The 18,455-nt window shown below is 42.5% G+C and overlaps 1 protein-coding gene across 23 annotated transcripts in view; it reads left to right on the plus strand.

Annotated features, from left to right (window-relative positions):
• Window positions 1-215: 215 nt before the first annotated feature.
• The window catches only part of HP1BP3 (heterochromatin protein 1 binding protein 3), a 46,878-nt gene continuing 28,638 nt past the window's right edge, over window positions 216-18,455 (plus strand). For 2 of the 23 annotated variants that reach the window (XR_012425043.1, XM_045379100.3), the window contains exons 1-6: window positions 216-344; window positions 6,976-7,171; window positions 7,609-7,708; window positions 11,041-11,194; window positions 14,149-14,308; window positions 17,041-17,184. Coding sequence is in view for 17 of the 23 variants with exons in the window: in XM_045379100.3 (XP_045235035.1) it covers window positions 7,076-7,171; window positions 7,609-7,708; window positions 11,041-11,194; window positions 14,149-14,308; window positions 17,041-17,184 (654 nt within the window). In the remaining 6 variants the exon portion in view is untranslated. Of the gene's footprint in view, window positions 345-774; window positions 1,354-6,975; window positions 7,172-7,608; window positions 7,709-11,040; window positions 11,195-14,148; window positions 14,309-17,040; window positions 17,185-18,455 lie in introns of those variants that run through there. The other 21 variants (XR_012425046.1, XM_074018098.1, XR_012425044.1 and 18 more) reach the window with 16 other exon arrangements.

Raw genomic sequence — 18,455 nt, forward strand, 5'->3', positions numbered from 1 at the left:
GCATAGAAAGCCAAGGTTGCGGGGGAAAGCAGCGCCCCTCCGAGGAAACCGACACCGCCCCGCCACGCCAAGCCAAGCCAATGGGTGCCACCAAGCAGCGCCGGGAACGCGCGCCGACGCCCCGCGCTCCGCCGGCGTCCGCCCGTCCCCGCGCGCCCCCTCGTACCCCACGCGCGGGGGGCGGGGCCGGCGGGGGCGCGCGCGGGGCCGCGGGCAGGGGGGCGGGGCGGCAGAGCTCGGCGGCTGGGACTGGAGGACAGCGGCGGCGGAGGCGACTAGCGGCGGCGGGAGCGGCGCCGAGAGGCCGTGCGGGACGCGGGCGCCAGGACCGGCCGAACGCAGAGGTAACGCAGGACGGAACAGGCGGCCGGGGAGTGGGCGCGGGCTCGCTGAGCCCCGAAGGCGAGTGGCGGAGGCCGCTCGCCCGGGGCGCCGACGCCGCTCCCTGAGAGGAGGGGGCGGGGCGCCCGGGTCCCCGGAGGTGGCGCCTTTTGTCTGCCTGCCCCGACCGCTCCGCCCCCCTCCCTTCCCCTCCCCTGCGACCTAGCCCCCTGCCCTTCTGGCGGACTCCTCCTCAGGGGCCCTCCGGCGCGCGCGCTCCCGCCCTTGTTTTGTTTGGACTTGGGGGAGGAGGGGGAGCTCTTCCCTGGCCGTGCGACCCTGCGTCCCAGCGCGCCTGCGTCGGCGTCCTCCGCCTGCCCCGATTGGCTGAGGGCTGCGCATGCTCCGAGGCCCGCCGCGGTCCAGCGTCCGCCCGCACCCTCCCCTCACCCCACTCTCTCAGCGGTTTTCGGAGCCGGTTCGAAAGATGCCGGCGGCGGTGACTGGCTGCGGCGGGCCCGCCCCCCGGGTTCTCCGCCCCCGCCGCCGCCATTACGGAGCTCCCAGTGGTGAGTGTGCGGAGCGCTGAGGCTCGCGTTCCGCCGCTGCTTCCGTCGCCGGGGCAGGCGCCGCGGTGTCCCTGCCGAGCGTGAGCCCCGAACTGTCACCGCGCCGAGCCCCAGCCTCATCCGTCGGTGTCCGCGGTCCGAGCTTTCTCCGCCTCGCTGGCGGCCCGCGCTCTCCCCCGCCGTGCGCGTTCGCCGCTGTGGCCTGTAGCTGCCTCGCCTCGCCGCTTTGTCTCCGCTGCTCTTGCCGTCCTTCCCGCGGCCCTCTGCGGGCGGGGCTGTTGGCTGTCGCTTTGCTGCTCCGCGACGGCGGTCTTGAGTCTTGCTCCCCCGGTGGGAAACATAGAACTGGTTACTGGCCACCTTAGGCGGTGGGGTTTGAATGGGAGCAGTGCCTCGGTAGGTCGTCAGAAAGTTACAGTCGCCCATCTGAGCGTTTGTAAGAGATGGAGGCAGGAGTGGTGAGGTGAGAGCCCCAGATCTGAGGGTTGGTACTGAATTGACAGCTGTGATCGGGGACAGCCACTTAACCTTTTTGAGAAAGAATTCTCTCCCGTACGGAGACCGAACCGGGTGAACTGTGCTGCCGCCTCCGCGTGCACGTTCTCTGTGTTATTGCGCTTCCTGACTTTGCATTGCATCGAAAGTGAGAATCCAATTCGAAATAACGTCTAAAAATCGCCTGCGGCTTTTTGAGCACGCTGTCTTGTCTTAAGAGTGAAATTAGACGTGACTAGTCATTTTTGAAAGATGCTTTAATTTTGTTTAACCTGGCATAGGCAAAAAACTTACTAGCTTTTAAATTTTTCATTGCTCTTCTCAAAAGTTTAGTGTAATTTGTTTCAAAATAGAAGTAACATTTTAAAATTTGCTGGGTTGGTTGGTTGGTTTTGGCTTTGTTTTTAAGCTTACTTGGAAGATGGTAGGGCTGAAAGTTAGTGGAGAAAGTATGCTGAACTCTCCATATCCAGATGAAAGTTTCAACTCCTTACCCAGTTAGATTGTGATTTTGTTGAGATGAGACACTCTAGTGTCCTTAGCATCTATGCCAGAGACAGACACCGAGTATATGCTTGCTTACATAACTTAAATTTGAAAATGAAAAACAAATGGTGCCAGCAATCAAATTACAGGCATTCTTTTTGTGACATGACTCGTTAAATCTGAGTATAATGAATGACTTTAGATTGGGAACAATGTGAGGTGTTCAGTGCATTACTAATAACATGTATTACATATATTTTATGGTAAAATGTGAAATTATAGTACTTTCCCTAAAATGCATATTATCAAGGGTATCAGTAAACTGAAATACGGTGTTAAACTCCTCGCTTTTCTGCGCCTTTCTCTTAATGTAGAGGGAATAAATTAAAACTGAAATTTTGGCTTTTTATTTCTACAATCCTTTTTTTTCTTGCTTGCATTCAAATAATTTAAAGCCAGGCATGGTGGCTCACACCTGTAATCCTAACATTTTGGGAGGCCAAAGAGGAGGATCTCGAGTCCAGGAGTTGGAGACCAGCTTGGGCAACATAGGGAGACCCTGTCTCTACAGAAAATAGAAAAACTGTCGGGTTGTCGTGGCGCATACCTGTAGTCCCAGCTACTCAGGTGGCTGAGGTGGGAGGAGATCACTTGAGCTCAGGAGGTCGAGGCTACAGTGATCCCTGGTCATGTCACTGCACTCCAGCCTGAGACCCTGTCTCAACCGATTTAATTTAAGTATTTCCCTTGACAAAAAACAAATCTTTGTAGTTGTTCAAACACTAACTTTAAACAAACTGATGCTTATAAGAGGACCATGTAAACCACAGGTAAACTCAGACTGGTTTTGGCACACGTAAGAACCAAGATGAAAAACATGAATAGGTCGGACGCGGTGGCTCTCGCCTGTAGTCCCAACACTTTGGGAGGCCGAGGCGGGTGGATCACGAGGTCAGGAGATCGAGACCATCCTGGCTAACACGGTGAAACCCCGTCTCTACTAAAAATAGCCGGGCGTGGTGGCGGACCCAGACGCCTGTACTCCCAGCTACTCAGGAGGCTGAGGCAGGAGAATGGTGTGAACCGGGAGGCGGGGTTTGTAGTGAGCCAAGATCGCGCCACTGCACTCCAGCCTGGGCAACAGAGTGAGACTCCGTCTCAAAAAAAAAAAAAAAAAAAAGAAAAACACAAATAAGTTTCATTTGTTCATCCTTTAGTTTAACAAATATTAATTGAGCATCTATTCTGTGCCTGGTATGTTCTCAGGCATCAGGTATGCAGCAAGTGAATCAGATCAGATCCCTGCCAGGAACAAGTGTGGCAGCCTAAAAATCTGATCATTCACAAATGCAATAGTAAAAAGTTTAGTTAATAGGTACACTGGGTCAAATGCGGTGGCTTACACCTGTAACCCCAACATGTTGAGAGGCCGAGGCAGGTGGATCGCTTGAGCCCAGGAGTTTGTGATCAGCCTGGACAACATGGCAAAACCCTGTCTATACAAAAAAGAGAAAAATTATCTAGGCATGGCGATGCATGCCTGTAGTCCCAGCTACTAGCGAGACTAAGCTGGGAGAATTGCTTGAGCCTGGGAGGTTGAGACTGCAGTGAGCTGTGATACTGCAACGTGGGCATCAGAGTGAGACCCTGTCTCAAAACAAACAAAAAAAACATAGGTACAGTGATGTTAGCAGTGTGAATTAACCTTGCATATACTTAGCTCTGTAATGAACAGTGAATTTATTAAATAGCCAATTAACCCAACTATTCTAAAGCAAGTACTACAGGTTGAAGCTTTGAAGTTATGTGACTTTGACTTTTATTAAGGAAATGCAGAGCTGAGGCTAACATCTTTTTTTTTTTTTTTTTTTTTTTTTAGACGGAGTCTCACTCTGTCACCCGGGCTGGAGTGCAGTGGCGTAATCTCAGCTTTTTGCAACTTCCGCCTCCCGAGTTCAAGTGATTCTCCTGCCTCAGCCTCGCGTAGTAGCTGGGACTAACCCAATATTCTAAAGAAAGTACTACAGATTGAAGCTTCAAAGTTCTACAACTTTTACTAAGGAAATGCGGAGATGAGGCTAACATCTCTATTTTGTTGAGATGGAGTGTTGCTCTGTCACCCAGGCTGGAGTGCAGTGGCATGATCTCAGCTCACTGCAACCTCCTCCAGGTTCAAGTGATTCTCCTCCCTCAGCCTCCGGAGTAGCTGGGACTACAGGCGTGCGCCACTGCAACTGGCTAACTTTTGTATTTTTAGTAGAGATGGGGTTTCACGGCCGGGCGCGGTGGCTCAAGCCTGTAATCCCAGCACTTTGGGAGGCTGAGACGGGCGGATCACGAGGTCAGGAGATCGAGACCATCCTGGCGAACACAGTGAAACCCCGTCTCTACTAAAAAATACAAAAAACTAGCTGGGCGAGGTGGCTGGCGCCTGTAGTCCCAGCTACTCGGGAGGCTGAGGCAGGAGAATGGCGTAAACCTGGGAGGCGGAGCTTGCAGTGAGCTGAGATCCGGCCACTGCACTCCAGCCCGGGCGACAGAGCGAGACTCCGTCTTAAAAAAAAAAAAAAAAATGGGGTTTCACCATGTTGGCCAGGCTGATTTCGAACTCCTGACCTCAGGTGACCCCTGTCTCAGCCTACCAAAGTGCTGGGATTACAGGCATGAGCCACTGTACCTGGCCCTATCATCTCTTAATATTTGTCCCAAATAACTGGGTTTTAAGTGTTCTTCAGACATAATGAATATAGTATTAAGTACTACATTTTTGAACCTCCGCCTCCCAGGTTCAAGTGATTCTTCTTCCTCAGCCTCCTGAGTAGCTGGGACTACAGGCGCACACCACCACGCCTGGCTAATTTTTGTATTTTTAGTAGAGACGGGGTTTCACCATACTGGCCAGGCTGGTCTTGAACTCCTGACCTTGTGATCCATCAGCCTCGGCCTCCCAAAGTGCTGGGATTACAGGCATGAGCCACCATGCCTGGCCCTTGTGTGTGTGTGTGTGTGTGTGTGTGTGTGTGTGTTTAATAATTATTATTATTATTATTACTATTATTTTGAGGCAGGCTCTGCTCTGTCAGCTAGGCTTGGAATGCAGTGGCTGGATCTCAGGTCACTGCATCCTAAACCTTCTGGGCTCAAGCAATCCTCCCAATCTCAGCTTCCCAAGTAGCTGGGACTGTAGGCACATGCCACCATTCCCATTTGTAATTTATTTTTTAGACACAAGGTCTGTATTGCCCAGGCTGGTCTTGAACTCCTGGGCTGGAGTGATCCTCCTACCTTAGCCTCCCAAAGTGCTGGGGTTACAGGTGTGAGCCACCACACCTGGCCTGTTTTTAAATTTTAATTTGTTTACTTTTGGTAAAGACCAAGTCTAATGTTGCCCAGGATAGTTTTGAATTTCTAGCCTCAAGGGATCCTCCCACCTCTGCCTCCTAAAGTGCTGGAGTTGCAGGCATGAGCTACTGTGCCAAATGGGAAAATACTTTTTTAAAGATTCCTATGAACGGATACTCCTGAAGGTTGTTGACTTCACTGTAGCATTTTCAGCCTAGCTAGTGTTATCGTGGATTAAGAAAGATGAATTCATTAGCAATATAACTTTACTAAGGATAATCTGATTGTGATACTCTGTTATTTCCGTATCATGTTTGCATGTAAAAATACCAGCAGATCTGCGTAAGGCTTTTTATGATTAAGAAAAACAGGCCGGGCGTGGTGGCTCACCCCTGCAATCCCAGCACTTTGGGAGGCTGAGGTGGGCAGATCATCTGAGGTCAGGAGTTCAAGACCAGCCTGACCAGCATGGTGAAACCCCATCTCTACTAAAAACACAAAATTAGCTGGGCATGGTGGCGCATGCCTGTAATCCCAGCTACTCAGGAAGGTGAGGCAGGAGAATCGCTTGAACCAAGGAGGCAGTGGTTGCAGTGAGCAGAGATCGTGCCACAGCACTCTAGCCTGGGCAACAGAGCAAGACTCCGTCTCAAAAAAAGGAAAAAAAATTTTAATATTAATGGATATTCTAGTTCACTATGTATGAGTGTGTTACACTGCACTGAATTCTTTCAGCTGACTGAAAGATTTGCTTGCAGCTGACTGACAGTTGACAAGTCTGGTATTGCTCTTGGTGTTCCTGTAAAGATATTTTCCCTGTAAATGTGAATGCATCCTCTGTGTTTCAGTTTTCTGGATTTATCCTAGTTATTGTAGGTTGGGACTGTTACTTGCCAAGTTGAAAGCTCTTAAATTCTTAGACAAGGTTAGAGCTTAATGTAGAAGTTGAATGACTGTCATTCCCCCACTCATTGTTAATAGTTCATTAGCACAGAGATCTAAACACTTAAGTGGTCTTTTTTTAATAGAGGAATTTTTGTATAAAATGTCATTGAGTCTTAGATGAGATTTTTGGGGAAGAGGGGGTGTTAGTGATCAGGTAAACTTGGGTGACTGCATGGGTTTTTGATCTTTGAATATTTAATTATATTCTTCTGTACTAGTTTTCCTTACATTAAAAATATGACAGTCTTAGAAGCATACGTTTATTCTCCTAAGTGATGGTCTAAATTTGCTTCTGTGGGTCTGGAAGTTACTAGAATGTTGGGTTATTCAGCAGTATTTTTGCCCTTGTGTTTTCCCTTAACAGAGAAAAATAAAAGTACTTTTCTAATAGAGATAGAGTTTAAGATTACAGTTAATTTTCCTACCCTTTTGAGAACAGTGACAACAAAAGCCTTCTCTTTGTAAACTGATCTTTGACTAACATTTCACTGACTGTTCCTCAGTCTCTCTATTCTGTCCTCCTCAGTTCCTGATGGTGGCAGGAGGGGATGGGACTAGGTTCCATATGAGCTGCCTTGCCCTTGTCTTTGTTCATGCGGAAGGTGCAACAGCTGCTGTGGCTTATGCATTCGTCTTAGTTGCTGCTTTATGTAGTCTATATTTTAGTAGTTTTATCTTTCTGAGTAACCAAATCATCTGTCACTTAACTATACATTTTATAGTTATATTTTTTCCCTTTGGATGTGTATTAAATTTAGAAGTTTTAGTTTAGTTTTGTTTCTGTTAATCTTCACACCAGGTCTTTTCTGTGCTTTAGGTTGATTCTTCACCACACTGAAACCATTAGGAAAAATCCTTGTGGTTAACAGCAGAGGCTTCAGAGTGTAACCTGTACTCGGGCCTAGAAATTATTTAAAATGGCGACTGATACGTCTCAAGGTGAACTCGTCCATCCTAAGGCACTCCCACTTATAGTAGGAGCTCAGCTGATCCACGCGGACAAGTTAGGTGAGGTAGGGGCTGACACATTCTTGAAGCTCACTCTTGGATCAATCCCTGACTTCAGGCCCTGCTGGGTCCTCCTTCTTGGTACATGCTCCTTCCCTTACTTTGGGGAGTCTAGGTTGTGAATTTGAAACAAAATCAGATTCTTTTCATCTTCCCTTTCCCCTCAAATTCCTCAGAAAACCTCCAACCTTCTAAATTTATAGCAAATCAACTATAATTATGTGTTTCCATTTGAAATTCAAGCTAAAATAACATACTTTTAAAAAGTGTATCTTAAAAATCATATTTCACTTCAAAAAAACTTGTTAAAAGTAATTTGCATCAGATCCTGGAGTCGACTTGAAGAATTCTCCTACATCTTCTGACACCCAGTTAGGCCCTTTGAGAAAGAGATAAAACAATTTTTTAATGCATGTTTGATTATGGCCATCTCTTTTCTTAGAAGGTAGAAGATAGCACCATGCCGATTCGTCGAACTGTGAATTCTACCCGGGAAACTCCTCCCAAAAGCAAGCTTGCTGAAGGGGAGGAAGAAAAGCCAGGTAAAGTAAAATGGTGACACAACTTAAAACATCAAAAGTTATGCTGCAGTTTGGAGTGTCCCATAAATTCCTTTGAACTTAATTATTCTTTTTTTCATGGCTAAGTGTTTTGGGGAAACATTTGGAGAGAGAATCAGTAGCTATTGGTATGTCATTGCCAGACCATGAGGGCAAAGTAAGATTTCATCTTCTCTGTAAAGATTTTTGGAAGGTGAAAATGATATGTTGGAATTAAAAACAGAAAAATGGTTGGGGATGACAGGAATGGCCAAAGAGTAGCATTCTGGACATAAAGTGTCATGGGGATGAATGCAGTGTGGGAGAATGGAAAACGTTGGCCTTTAGGATAGACGTGGAAAGTTCATCCAGAAATCATCTGGAGGCCTTAAGAGAAGCAAATGGTGATCTGTTGATCTGTAACAGGTATCGGTAGAGAAAAGTCAGTGGTGGGAGCATAACAAATGGAAAGAAATATAAACCCATCAGTATGGAGTGCTGGTGCTCCTTTATGGCGTCTATAACCATCTCTTCTCCTTTTCCCGTCTTTATTTTTCTTCTCATGATCTTTTTGTTTTTTTTCTTTGTCTTTTCCCTTTTTGCCTTTTTCTCTTGCCTTTTATCTCAAGTTTTTCAGGGATGAGCACACTGTGCTGCCTCTGTTGTGGCTGTTAGAATCAATTATTTGCTGACTAGCATGTATTAGGAATAGAGGGCCGGGCACAGTGGCTCACGCCTGTAATCCCAGCACTTTGGGAGGCCAAGGCGGGTAGATAACCTGAGGTCAGGAGTTCGAGACCAGCCTGGCCATCATGGTGAAACCCCGTCTCTACTAAAATTACAGACATTATCTGGGCATGGTGGTGCATGCCTGTAATCCCTGCTACTCAGGAGGCTGAGGCACAAGAATTGCTTGAGCCCAGGAGGCAGAGATTGCAGTGAGCTGAGATCACGCCATTGTATTCCAGCGTGGGCAACAGGGGAAACTGTCTCCAAAAAAAAAAAAAAGGAATAGAAAATACGTGCATCCTTGTTTCCTGTATCCCTTGGTGCATCAGGACAGACATCAATAATGAGTCAATATACTCTTTTTTCTGGCTGAGCCTGGATTTTTTTCTCTAAATCCTTCGATGAATGCTGTAAGCAATTTGGGCACCCTAGCCTAAGGCAGTTAAGAAACATGAGAATCCGAATATTTGAAAAAGTAAATGGGTGCTGGTGAGTTGAAGATAGGTTATCTTGTCCAGCAGTGGGATAAGCTGCTTGGTGGTCCATCTTAATCCATGTTTAACAGCCAGCTGAAGCCACTAAATCACTAATAACATCAGTTTTCAGAATATGTGCCAGAGGGTTCAGAGGTAAAGTATTAGAAAAGTCAACCAAGAGTTTATGAAGAAACAGTGTCACTTCACAAGTTGTATGTTTGTTTAATCTTCTCTCTATCCCATTTTGTACATAGTATTTTGTACATAGAAATTAGACTTCACTCATTTTAAATTTTATAAACTCTACATTTTACCCAGAAACAGACAGTAGTTCAGTGAGTTGGAAACAGTCATATACAAACTACATATTCAGTATCCGTTGAGTGACTGAACTTTAAGCCATAACTCTTGAGCAGTTACTCTTGAGAAGAGAAAATAATGTAAAATTAAATTTATAAGTCTTATTGCAGTAAAACCCGTGAATGATTCTTAGCTTTTCATCTTTTTTAGAATAAGACAAAGTATAAATAAACATGACTAACTAATAGTAAATTCTTGCCCATGCAGCAATTTAGGTCAAGTTGTTGGTGTGAGGGGCAGTACAAGATATATCATGATGAAAAATACATTTTATTTTGGAAAACCTAAATGCAGTTACTATCTTTATCCCCAGATACCATTGTTACAGTGAAGTTCTGTCCATAATACTTTGTGATCCTAAGCATATGGAAAACAATTTTAGAAGCAGAGAAGGCCAAAGGAGGATGGAAATCACTCGCTTAGTATAAGTGTTAGAATTGTACTTATGCGATTTGGTTTTAAGAAAGAAGTGGCATTTTAAAATTCTCTTTATGTGTAGGCCACAAAGAAGTCCTTGTCATTATTGCAATAAGTAGTTCACATAATTTAAATGATCAAATTCTTCAATCATATACTTTGGTTTGAAGTATATGCTTGCCACTGGAGTCTTTTTTTTTTTTTTTTTTTGAGATGGAGTCTCGCTCTGTCGCCCATGCTGGAGTGCAGTGGCGCGAACTCGGCTCACTGCAAGCTCCGCCTCCCGGGTTCATGCCATTCTCTTGCCTCAGCCTCCTGAGTAGCTGGGACTACAGGCGCGTGCCACAGCGCCCGGCTAATTTTTTGTATTTTTTTTTTTTTTTTTTTTTTGAGACGGAGTCTCGCTCTGTCGCCCAGGCTGGAGTGCAGCGGCCGCATCTCAGCTCACTGCAAGCTCCGCCTCCCGGGTCTATGCCATTCTCCTGCCTCAGCCTCCCGAGTAGCTGGGACTACAGGCGCCCGCCACCTCACCCGGCTGGTTTTTTGTATTTTTTAGTAGAGACGGGGTTTCACCGTATTTAGCCAGGCTGGTCTCGATCTCCTGACCTTGTGATCCGCCCGTCTCGGCCTCCCAAAGTGCTGGGATTACAGGCTTGAGCCACCGCGCCCGGCCATTTTTTGTATTTTTAGTAGAGACGGGATTTCACCGTGGTCTCAATCTCCTGACCTTGTGATCCGCCCGCCTCGGCCTCCCTGGAGTCCTTTTTCTTTTGTGTGTGTGTGATTGTTTGTTTGTTTTTTGTTGTTGTTGTTGTTGTTGTTGTTTGGAGTTCTCTGAAGTCCCTGCATAACCAGTGCCTGGGGTTCTGTGTTTTATAGTAGCTGCTCAGAGACATGCTGTGAAGGAAAGGCACAAATAACAGCAGACCTCCATGTTCCCCTCTCATATTTCTACTCTTGCTTCAGTCATCCTCTTGGAGAATACATGAGTTTTTTATTACTTATTCTCTGAGATTTGACTGTTGAATTAAAAAATGGCTAATTTCTTAATTATAAGTCTCATGAATATTGCAAAGTAGAATAATTAAATCATTTGGGATGAAATGAGTTTTCCTTTCTGTGTAATTTCCTGGTCTATCTATTTTTCTAATAATAGATAACCACCTGACCAGGCAACTTGAGTGACATAAAGAATGTAAGAAAACTGCATTAGCGGTCATTTGTTTTCATTCTAGAATTCATTTGTTAATTGGAGACTTCGGCTGGTCCGTTTAATAAGATAAACTTTTACCCTTTTATTGACTCAGATTGGAATACATCTGCTTATGCAATTCTGCTCACCTGATTTTTTAGAACCAGACATAAGTTCAGAGGAATCTGTCTCCACTGTAGAAGAACAAGAGAATGAAACTCCACCTGCTACTTCGAGTGAGGCAGAGCAGCCAAAGGGGGAACCTGAGAATGAAGAGAAAGAAGAAAATAAGTCTTCTGAGGAAACCAAAAAGGAGTAAGGAGTTATGTCTTCTTGCTATTTGTATTTGAAGAAGGTGTAAAAGGACTTTAGATCAGATTATTTTAAAGTGTTATAACATTGGCTTATGCTAGGTATTTGCTATTTGGATTTAATTTTTAGAATTACCATTTGAAATAGGTTTATTATATAGTTGTATGACCTGTTAGAATATGCTGTAGTTAGCAGAACACAATGGTTTGAATGATCCAAAAGTCTTTGTCATTGACTTTGGAATATGTTTTTGAGCTTGTAATTTATTGTGGGAGTATCTGATATTTTAAGCATTGGCAAGACTTCAATAAGAAATGAAACATAATTATAAAAATCTGACCTAGAAGACACTTCACTATTTTATTCCTACCTCTGTGCCAGGAGTGGGTTGCTTTTGTGTGCTTATGTTAGAAGGCGTTAGTCTGTATCAAGCTATTGGTTAGTGTGACCTAAAAGTCTATATATGTTTGATGAAGTATTCAGTTGGAGAATTGACTTTGAGAATCTGAAAGTAAAATTTGCTGTTGATATGTATCTATATAAGGTGATGGCAGTTACTTTTTAATTTTTAATTTTTTTTTTTTTTTTTGCAGGAGAGCTGGTAGTATTCATTCTACTCTTTTCATAATTGGTCAAACAGTTAGAAATTACTTTTAAATAGAGTCATGCATTGCTTAACAATGAGTATGCATTCTGAGAGATGCATCTTTAGGCGATTTCATCATTGTGCCAACATCATAAAGCGTACTTATACAAACCTACATGGTACAGCCTACTACATAACTAGGCTTTATGGGATAGTCTGTTGCTCCTAGGCTGCAAACCTGTACAGCATGCTACTGTACTAAATACTGTAGGCAGTTATAACACAGTGGTAAGTATTTGTGTATTTAAACATAGAAAAGGTACAGTAAAAATATGATATAAAAGATTTTAAAAAAGGTATACCTTTGTAGGACACCTGCCATGAATTGACCTTAAAAGATTGGAAGTTGTTTGGGTGAGTGAGTGTAAGTGAATGCAAAGGCCTAGGACATTACTGTGTGCAACTGTAGACTCTGTAAATACTGTATGCTTAGGCTACACTAAATTTATAAGCTTTTTTCTATTTTTAAAAGTTTTTATTTTTTAAAACTTTACTAAAAACAAAGACAAAAGCCAGACTCAGTGGTGTACACCTGTAGCCTTAGCTACCTTAGCTACTTAGGAAGCTGAGGTAGGGGGATTGCTTGAGTCCTGAAATTTGAGTCTAGATTGGGCAACATTGGGAGACCTTATATCTATTAAAAAAACAAAAGTAAGACACACACACACCTTAACCTAGGCCTGCACAGGGTCAGGGTCATCAGTATCACTGTCTTCCACCTCCACATCTTCCACTGGAAGGCCTTCAGGGGCAGCAACACACATGGACCTGTCATTTCCTATGATAACAATGCTGTCTTTTGGAATACCTTCTGAAGGACCTGCTTGAGGCTGTTTTACAGTTAACGTTTTTTTTTAAGGTAGAAAGCATATATACTCTAATGATAAAAAGTAGAGTATACTAAACACATAAACTAGTAACATAGCTGTTTATTATCAAGTATTATGTATAATGGTAATGTGCTTTTTTTTTTTGGGGGGGAGACAGAGTCTCGCTCTGTCACCCAGGCTAGAGTGCAGTGGCGCGATCTCGGCTCATTGCAACCTCCACCTCCCAGGTTCACACGATTCTCCTGCCTCAATCTCTCGAGCAGCTGGGACTACAGGCGTGCGCCACCATACCCAGCTAATTTTTGTATTTTTAGGAGAGACGGGGGTTTCACCATGTTGGCCAGAATGGTCTCAATCTCTTGGCCTTGTGATCTGCCCACCTTGGCCTCCCAAAGTGCTGGGATTACAGGCATGAGCCAGTGTGCTGTATTTTTATGTGACTGGCAGCACAGTAGGTTTGTTTACACCAATGTCTCCACAAACAAGTGAGTAACTTGTTGCGCTGTGATATTACCACCACTATCATGTTAACCAGGTAATAGGAGGTTTTCAGTTCCATTATAATCTTATGGGACGACCATCGTATATGTGGTCTGTTGACCAAAATATTGTTATGCAGCACATAACCATAAAAGAATAACTTAGTAATAACTCTACCTTCTAGCTGTAATATTCAGGGTATTCTTTATCTGAGTTTCATAAGTATAGCTAAGGTCTGTGGAATTTATAGCGACTATCGTGTGTGTGTGTGTGTTTAATAGAGATGGTATCTCACTATGTTGGCTAGGTTGGGCTTGAACTCCTGGCCTCAAGCAGTCCTCCAACCTTAGCCTCCCAAATTGCTGGGATTACAGGCATGAGCCACTGCACCCAGCCTATCCTCTGTTGTTAAATGTTCTAATTCATCTATTAGGTGCACAGAGCACTATTATATACTCAGAATAAAATTTATATAATTCTTTAAATTTTACAAAATTGCTTTGATAAACATACTCTTATAATTCTTGCAACACCTTGGGAAGTAGTTGGTTTTATATTACTATTTTATAGCTTAGGAGAAAGACTCACATCATATACTGAGATCATATAGCTAGCTAGTAAATGTTTGAGTGAAAATGCAGACAAAGGTTTTCTGACTTAAGAGCTTGAGTTTTTCCACTATACCATATTGCATCTGTTGTAGTTGCTAACTAATATGCATTTTAAAATTCTCTTTTATGTACTGAGCCCTTATACCAGTGCTAATTTATGTGACTCCTCTCTTCTGCACCTAAGAGAAAAATACCTTTTTAATTCATTTATGGTACCCAGTTTTTAAAGAAAGACTTGTTTTGTAAAATTTTGCTTATGGTACATATCACCTTAGCCTGTGAATAAATTAAAGCATTAATTTTTATCCCTCCCTGGTCTTTTCCTCCTTCTGACTTTATACGTCTTTCTAGAGAGTTTATTTTCTATAATAACAATTCTTTGTTTTAAAGTGAGAAAGATCAGTCTAAAGAAAAGGAGAAGAAAGTGAAAAAAACAATTCCTTCCTGGGCTACCCTTTCTGCCAGCCAGCTAGCCAGGGCCCAGAAACAAACACCGATGGCTTCTTCCCCACGTCCCAAGATGGATGCAATCTTAACTGAGGCCATTAAGGCAAGTTTTTATTTCAAGCAATTCATCCTAGATTTATTATGTTCATTTTTTTTCTTATTTGAAAATGGCATATTTCTGTCTAGACATAAATCTTGCTCTGCTTCCTAAAGGAGTTTTAAAGAGAGGAAAGTCATTATGAGTTCATGTTTTTCTAATATAATCAGATTTGGTGAACACTTAATTTTTTTAAAAAATATACATTTGCTATAGCAAATATTTTTAACTTTAGAATTTTTAAATTCAGCTTATCGATTAAGTACAGTTTTTATTTGAAGGCTGAAAATGTTAATTCATTGAACGAAGATTTAAGGACTACTTTCCCTCTGTCGGGCGCCCCTGCTAGTGGTATAAAATTAACTAAGGCTAGCAAAGTCCTTGCCCTTATTAATCTAATTGTGACTCAGTAACTGAAAAATACTGAGAATTTTTGTTTAAAAAATATCTCTAGGTTCATTTGTAAAGCTAAGTGTCTGATCTTGGTAGTAGATATCTTTCACACCTGAACCCTGTTATAAACACTGCTTTATCACCTAGACATTCCAAAATGCTTACAAAAATTGTCCTCCCTACATAGATTTATGATTTGCTATAATCCATTGACTTTCGTTAGATGTGGTTTTTCTATTTTAATTTTTAAAGGTTATCTTCTAATCTGACATTGCCTTTATTGTGTAAGTCTTTTCATTTAATTTTGCCTTGTTTAGTTCATATGATCAGATGATAAGAGGAGTTCAAACAGACCCATCTTTCAGGGACCCTGTTGTTAGGATCTGAGGCAGGATTGGGGAGACAGGGATACAGATGATTTTTAACCAGAAAAGGGGGGATGTGTATAAAAAGGAGCAGCCTGGTTGTCATTCTTAGAATGCGAGAAGATAGCACTAACATATAAACTGGAAAACGGGTTTGCCTTCAGACTTGTCCCTTTACTCCTTCAAGACTTCTTATGCTCTCGTCTCATTAAGAAAACTATTGGTCTAGATCACCTCACTGTAGTGAAATCTCTGTTCTTTGTATAGCCTTTCTTCAAGGATTTCACTTGACCACTCAGCCTGGGTTTGAAGGAGCAGCATCATAGTGAGGATGGAAAAAGGACTAAAACTTTAGAATAGTGAAATAAAAAATTAAAACGATATCAATTTGGCTTAAAGAATGGTTTGAATATAACTGTGCATATTTATGCAGATGATTGATTTTATTTTATTTTATTTATTTATTTTTTTTTTTTTTTTTTTTTTGAGACGGAGTCTCGCTCTGCCGCCCAGGCTGGAGTGCAGTGGCCGGATCTCAGCTCACTGCAAGCTCCGCCTCCCGGGTTCACGCCATTCTCCTGCCTCAGCCTCCTGAGTAGCTGGGACTACAGGCGCCCGCCACCGCGCCCGGCTAGTTTTTTGTATTTTTTAGTAGAGACGGGGTTTCACCGTGTTAGCCAGGATGGTCTCGATCTCCTGACCTCGTGATCCGCCCATCTCGGCCTCCCAAAGTGCTGGGATTACAGGCTTGAGCCACCGCGCCCGGCCTAATGATTGATTTTATATAGATAATGTGTATTCCATGCAATATGACAAATTATTGCAGACCATGGATACCATTTTCTGTATCAAACAGGAATCATGATACCTACTGCCATCTCACTGTCAGATTGGTGGAGCAAAAGATTATTTGTTTCAGCATTAGTGTTCTTTTCTGCTTGATTTTATTTGCTTTGTGTTTTCTTGAAAGATCAGGAGTAAACCTCAGTAGGTCATTAATAGTTCAGAGACATAGACTTGAATTACATGACTCATATTAATACAGCTTGTTTCATGTTGTACAATCTTTTCTGGACCATGTACCTGTGAGTTATTTTTCTTTGTTGTCAAAGTGTATAAAAACATTCAATGAAGTTCTTATTCAGTGAGAATGAATAAGTGCTACATTCATTTAATAGACACCGTGGCAGTACAAAATTGATGGACTGGCCCATTAGATAAATGACAGATGCTACTTCTGTGTGCTTCAAAATTTAAAGCATTTGATTTCAAGTCAGTGACCAGTTGGAAAACAAAACTTTAAGCATTTGAGAAAATTAAGTATTTGCTGCCTTTGTGACATAATGAGCTACTTCATTCTTCCAGGTGCATTAGTCAAATGGAGTATAAGTAAAATAGGATGGAAATAGAAGAGGGCACATTAAATTCAAATAGAACACCTTCACTGTTAACCAAAATTCTCCTTCAGGACTTTGCCATGTGTAAACCCAGTTTTATGCCATTTGTTTAGATTATCTTTGATTCTTCTCTCTGCTGACATTCATACAGAGCCTTCAGGAAAATGTCCTGGCATGCTCATTCCTTAAGCTCATGCCTTAAAATGGGCCAGATCTGTGATCCTATAAGTGATAGGTTTGTTCTACTTTTCTCATTTTGATGCCAAAGATCCATCTTCTAGGTATAGAATGGAATTAAAATGGAAAGAGGTTCTTCATTATGCATAGAATGTTGTTCATGTTCAGTATGATCTTTTAGGCTGTTTTGAACAATTTAAAATTGTAGTAGAAATATTTAGTAATTCTGTTATTTCTCTACAGCCATTATGAACTGAAGTCTTCTGAAGTTCATTCTTCCCTACCATTTTTGTCATCCATTATCAAGTTCACTTCCAAAATAATTTATTTTGAAAATATATGTCAGGCTCTGTATCTAATAAAAAAAAACTGGTTTAATGTATATGGTTTGATAAATCTTTTCTAGGCATGCTTCCAGAAGAGTGGTGCATCAGTGGTTGCTATTCGAAAATACATCATCCATAAGTATCCTTCTCTGGAGCTGGAGAGAAGGGGTTATCTCCTTAAACAAGCACTGAAAAGAGAATTAAATAGAGGCGTCATCAAACAGGTATTACACAATTATTAGTAGTAAGATCATTTCACTGTGTATTAGCTTTAAGTCTACAGTTAGTAACGTTTAGGCTTTTTGTGTCTTTTTTGTTAAAAAATAAGTTGCATAATGATGAAATTCCTTAAGTTTAACCTAGTTGAATTATCTGAGGCTAGGTTTCAAAAACGTTGGTGCCATTTAAATAGTGTAACTTTTTTCTAGTTTGTTTTGTTCTTAATTAGATTTTTCTTTGGGGGCTGCTTGTGCTTGAAATCATGTAGCACTGAACATGAGAAAGGTAAGGAATCCTACTACTGAAACAGCAAAAATGAGACTAGGCATGGTGGCTTACACCTGTAGTCCCAGCACTTTGGGAGGCTGAGTTGGGAGGATCACTTGAGCCCAGGAGTTCAAGACCAGCCTGGGCAACATAGCAAGACCCCTTCTCTAGAAAAAATACAAAATTAGCAGGATTTGGTGGCATGTGCCACTAGTCCCAGCTACTCTGAAGGTAGAGGCGGGAGGACCACTTGAGCCTGGGAGGTTGAGGCTATCGTGAGCTATGATCTCACCATTCCAGCCTCGGTGAGAGTGAGACCCTGTCTGAAAAAAAAAGGAATAACAAAAATGATAATTGCCCTTGTCTTAGGTTTGTTTCCATTCAAGCCTAACTTACATGATAGACTTGTTAGTATTAATTTTTAGCTTCATAAATATGCTCACTTTAACTGATTAGTATCTAAACCATTAAAGCCTATTAGGAGTATCAGAGAAGCCTGAGTGAAATGTGACTAGTACTAGAACCAATGTTGATTTCAGGCATAAGTCTACTTTACCTTGCATAGTGCATGGAGGCTTAGAACCATAGAAATCTAAAGCTAGAATAAACTTTATAATGTGTTACCCTCTTAAGAGGTCCAGAGTGATGAAATAACTACTAACGTCTTAATTTTAAAAACCTAGTTCACCACATTCCTAGAGTCTGGTTACGCTTTTTCTAGACCCACTGCCTGTTTGATCAGAATAGAATTCTGTGCCACTCAGGCATTTAAACTCTGCTTAGGGACTTTGAACTAGTACTTAATTTCACAGATATGTCTTGTCTCCTATGTGCCAGTTGCCTGAAGGTCTGTTACTGAATAAAACAGATTGCTGCTGTGTGGAGCTGAGAGTCTAGCTTTCTCAAAATGTAAAACTGATATTTAAATGGCCTTTAAAATTATCACTGATGCCCAGGCGCAGTGGCTCTTGCCTGTAAGCTGAGGTGGGAGGGTTGCTTCAGGCCAGGA

The sequence above is a fragment of the Macaca fascicularis genome, chromosome 1 (assembly GCF_037993035.2).
Source record: "Macaca fascicularis isolate 582-1 chromosome 1, T2T-MFA8v1.1".
In the NCBI taxonomy this organism is placed as follows: domain Eukaryota; kingdom Metazoa; phylum Chordata; class Mammalia; order Primates; family Cercopithecidae; genus Macaca; species Macaca fascicularis.